Source organism: Muntiacus reevesi, chromosome 3 (genome assembly GCF_963930625.1).
Source record: "Muntiacus reevesi chromosome 3, mMunRee1.1, whole genome shotgun sequence".
NCBI lineage: Eukaryota > Metazoa > Chordata > Mammalia > Artiodactyla > Cervidae > Muntiacus > Muntiacus reevesi.
In genome coordinates, this window is record NC_089251.1 from 54,582,333 (window position 1) to 54,586,735 (window position 4,403).

At 53.3% G+C, this 4,403-nt stretch overlaps 1 protein-coding gene across 1 annotated transcript; it reads left to right on the plus strand.

Annotated features, from left to right (window-relative positions):
- The first annotated feature begins 1,109 nt into the window (after positions 1-1,109).
- Positions 1,110-4,403, plus strand: VAMP8 (vesicle associated membrane protein 8). The gene is made up of 3 exons (XM_065929104.1): positions 1,110-1,267; positions 2,590-2,745; positions 3,967-4,403. Exons 1-3 carry the CDS (start codon positions 1,265-1,267, stop codon positions 4,108-4,110), a joined length of 303 nt encoding a protein of 100 aa, XP_065785176.1. The 5' UTR covers positions 1,110-1,264; the 3' UTR covers positions 4,111-4,403.

The window sequence follows — 4,403 nt, forward strand, 5'->3', positions numbered from 1 at the left end:
GATGGGTCCCTTACCACTAGCACCACCTGGGAAGCTAGAATAAAGGGTCTCCAAATGCTACGGATGTCCAAAGTTTACTAAGCTCTTTAAAAAAGTGTTTGTCAAAAAAAAAAAAAAAGCATTTGTCAAGAGAAGCTGCCATTTCCCTCTTGGAACTGTTACTTCTGGGATGGGACAGGAATGTTTGTTTCCTTCTGAACGGGTCTGTTATTGTTCTTCTGTCATGATAAACACCGTCAGGGAAGGGTGGATTTTCTCTGGCCTGCAGCCAGGTCAGTGGAAAAATCCTTTGCCCTGGGCCCCCTCTCTGGTCCATAGGGCAGTCATCTGCTCATTTCTGTTGGGGTTCCCTAACCCTCGAGGTGGCCCCCGAAGGGACGTGCAGGACGGTTGAACTCTAGAAGAGGAGAGTTGGTGACCCAGCATTTCCTGATTGGAGCAGTGGGCAGCCCTTTGTTCCAGGCTGTGCTAGGTACATGGCGTAAGCTTTTCTTTTACTCCATACCACCACCCTCTGAGGTCAGGATCAGCACCTGGAAAGACCAGAGAGGTGGAGAGGTTCACTCGAGGTTTGCAGCTTCTGGCACCAGAGCCCAGGATCACAGCATTTCAGATTTGGGGGGTTTCAGTGCTTTCTGCACTAAAACAACTTGGGAACAAGGGTTGTCCAGTAAGAAATGTTCATATCTGCGTTCTGTTTCCACATGAACAAGGTCTAACAGAGTACTTAGAGTTGATTTCATTCTTCAACAATTGGGGATCAGATACTGAGGACATTAAAAAAAAATTTTTTTTTTTTTTTTTTTTAAGTGAGGTACTTCTCTAGCCGTGCAGCGGTTGACTCTTCGCTTTCACTGAAGCGGGCGCGGGTTTGAGCCCTGTTGGGAAACTAAGGGCCTGTATGCTGCGTGTCCGGCCAAAAAATAATAATGAAAAATTTAAAAAGGGGACGGCTGCCCTTTCTACATCAGGAAACCTAGGAGGGCTGCCTGATCTTTTCTTGTTCCTAAGTTAGAAGAAATGTGGTGCTCGGGAGCCCTGTCGCTTTAAGCCTAAGCCCCGGCTCCGGAGGAGACTGGGAGGACAGCGCAGGGTGCCCGCCTACCTGGAGAACCTGAGCGAGGTGTGGCCGGAGCCGCTGGGACGCGAGGTGGGCGGGGGCGGGCTGAAAGTTGGACAAGCAGGAAGTGAACCGGCGGCCGCCTGGGAGGAAACGGAGTAGTCAACGAGTTCGGCTGCCGGCAGGCCCGAGCCGCTTGGAAACATGGTGAGAGAGCTGGAAACGAAAAAGGGGCAGATTTCAAGGCCAGCCAGAGGGGGCCGGGGGCCCGGGGATTACCCAGGGAAAGTTGGTTAGCAAAGTCCGAGGGCTGGGCCAGAGGCTGCCAGTGAGGTCTCTTCTTTGACAGCTTGGCTGCAAATAGGTCTGAGCTGCCTGGGTGGGTGTCCCTGCTCCTTCTCTGCTCCCTCCCTCTCCTGACCCCTGAGCTGATCTGGAGTGGGCTTCGGTGCTTCGGGTGGCTGGAACCTAATTCATCCCCTCCTCCAGCCGCTGCCGGCCTGCGGGTTTTGTGACATTCCTGGGCTGTGCCTGTGCAGTTCCGAAGGCAGAGCCCAGCCTATCGGCTGGAATCCCCCTCTGTACAGAAACCCAAAGAATTTGTCTCTCAACTGAGTCCAAGAAATCTACCCCCCACCCCCCCGCCACCCCAGGGAAGAGAGCTGAGGGTTTGTAAAAGACTCAGAAATTGGTTCTCTGTGATTATCTATCAATAGTTTCGACCACTACCCCTGATCTGTTTCTGGAAGTCGAGTGGGTCAGGGAGGGAGGAGCTTAACAGTGTATTCCCCTCCCTGTTCAAAAACCTTATCATGAAGCCTGGGGATGAGGCTGCAGCCTGGGAGGATTTGCCCTCCATTTCCCCCAACGCCCAGGCTGTCTGTATTTTTTTATACTTGCCTGAGCAGGCCATGGCCTGGTGCTTGCGCGTGGTGCTAAGTGGTGGGGAAAGCAGAAGTTTGTGGCCCAACTGTTCTCTCTCCTGGGGCCTTGTGAGGGACTTGGAGCCTGGTTGCCATAGCTCTGGGTCACAGCCATCAGTCTGCCCAGGAGGCCGGAGCAGCTCTCCAGCCACTGTCTGAGAGAGAGGGTGGGCTTGGTGAGGGTGGTCCGCGCCTAGCACAGGCATTTTTAATGAGGACCCATGGGACCTGGGAATTTCGTACATAGTGGTGGAGCTGTGCATTGGGAGATACTGGCTGAGCTGTCTCCTCTGACCCTCTCTGAGGAACAAGGAAGCAGTGGAGAGGGGTTTGAGGGTTGCTTCTTGTTCTGTCAAGGGCCCTGAGAATCCACAAAGAAGTTGGGTTCTGTCTGTCTCCTAACATGGATGGCTCTCACCGCCTGGGGCTTATAGAGCCATTTGGTTTTGATTACCCGAGTTCTTCAGAAAAACATTCTCTTTGCAAACAGATCAAGCATTGCAAAAAGCTAAAGTCCACCTCAGGCCTCCCCTTCCTCTGGCCTCTGAGGCTGGGTCTCAGTCCCTCCAGCTCTTGGCCTAATTAACCCCTTGTGTGGCTGCCCAGGAGGCCAGTGGCGGTGGAGGAGATGACCGTGTGCGGAACCTCCGGAATGAAGTGGAAGGGGTCAAGAATATCATGACCCAGAATGTGGAGCGGATCCTGGCCCGGGGAGAGAACCTGGACCACCTTCGCAACAAGACAGAGGATCTGGAAGCCACAGTGAGATGACAGGAAGCCCCTCACCCTACCCCCCAGGGAGCTCCCCCACCCCCTCCCAGGGGATGAGAGGAAGAGGGGGAAGGAAGATTACTGGGGGCGTGGTGATCATGGTGGCAGAGTGAAGGAGGGAAGTCTGTCTTTTCATGTGTGCTGGGAACTGACGTGAGCTGAGTCCCCACTTCTGATTCTGCTATACTCCACTGATTGGAATTGAGTTTAAGGACAGATTTGGGGGTGCAGGGGTGGATCCATGGAGGGATTTTCTGAGACAGACGACTCAGTCAGCCTGTGCTCTCTTAGGTTTCTCTCCTATGAAACTGATTTTCCCTTTGAAGGCTGCCCTTGACTCTCATTTGGATCTGGCCATCCCAGGACAAAAATATTGGCCCCAGTACATCCTCTTAGGGCTGCTGGCCTTCCCCAGGGTTTTTAGGCAGGGGGTGGAAAACTGTTAAGAGTCTTGCTGAACCAGCTTTAAAAAGAAGCTGGGAAGAGCAGTAAAAAAGTCTTTGATCCCAGGCTCTTCTGCTAGCTGAAGGCTAGAATAACATCTCCCACACATCTGGCTAGATATTCTCCTGTCTCTCCAGCTAGAGGCCAAAGCCAGCTGCTCAGGGAAGGAGTGACTCTAAAGTTCAGCAGAGGGCTGGAACCTAAGATCCCCCATCCACTGGGAGAGACTGGCAGTGGCTTTCGGAGTCCTGCATGTAATCTTGAGTATTGCTCATTTAACTTCTGGGGACTTAGTGTTTCTGTCCTCAGCCTGATCTGGGGAGCAGGGCCCAAGGAAACAATTTTTCCAACTCATGTTGGGAGAAGGAAAGACACTTGCCCTCAACTCCAGCCTCTCTACTGCCCTGAGCCTCTCCTCTGGCTTCGGCAGTCCTCATGGGGCCAGAAATCATAGAACCAGGAAGATATATCCCCCCTGGAGCCTGCACCCTCGCAGCCCGATTGTCTGCCCTCCTCAGGGCAGGCTGTGCTGCCGTTGTCGCAAGCCTGGGTGGAAGCATGTGTCAGAAGCCCAATGTGGAGGACAGGGAACCAGAGGGAGCCCCACGAATTCTAAATATGAACTTTGCCCACCAGATGGTTCTGAAGGTACATTTGTCAAGATAGGAGGACATAAGCTGTCTTACTTAGCAATCTGTTAGCTCCACTTAACACTTCAATATTTAGATGGAACGGCATGTGGGTCTCTGTCTGCCTTATCCCCAACAGTCAGAGCACTTCAAGACCACGTCACAGAAGGTGGCTCGGAAGTTCTGGTGGAAGAACGTGAAGATGATTGTCCTCATCTGTGTGATTGTTTTCATCATCGTCCTCTTCATCGTGCTTTTTGCCACCGGTGCCATCCCCACTTAGGGAACCCCTCCCTCCCTGCCCTCCTCCTCGGCTGCCACCTTCCGTGGTGCATGCCAAGGGGGGGCCCTCTCTCCTGTCCTTCTTCACATGGAATGCTGCTCGGTCCTGCCGCCCCGCACTCTGAAGCCCCCTGTCTGCCCCAGGGAACACCGTGGTCCCCAGAAAGAGAGAGCTGGACTGTGGCTGCATTTCAGGGGTCCTCAGAGTTGGTTGGAGAGACCCAGAGGGCCTAGCACATGGCTGGAAAACTGATGGAACTGAGGGTGGCCAGTGGGCAATAAAGACCTTTCAGT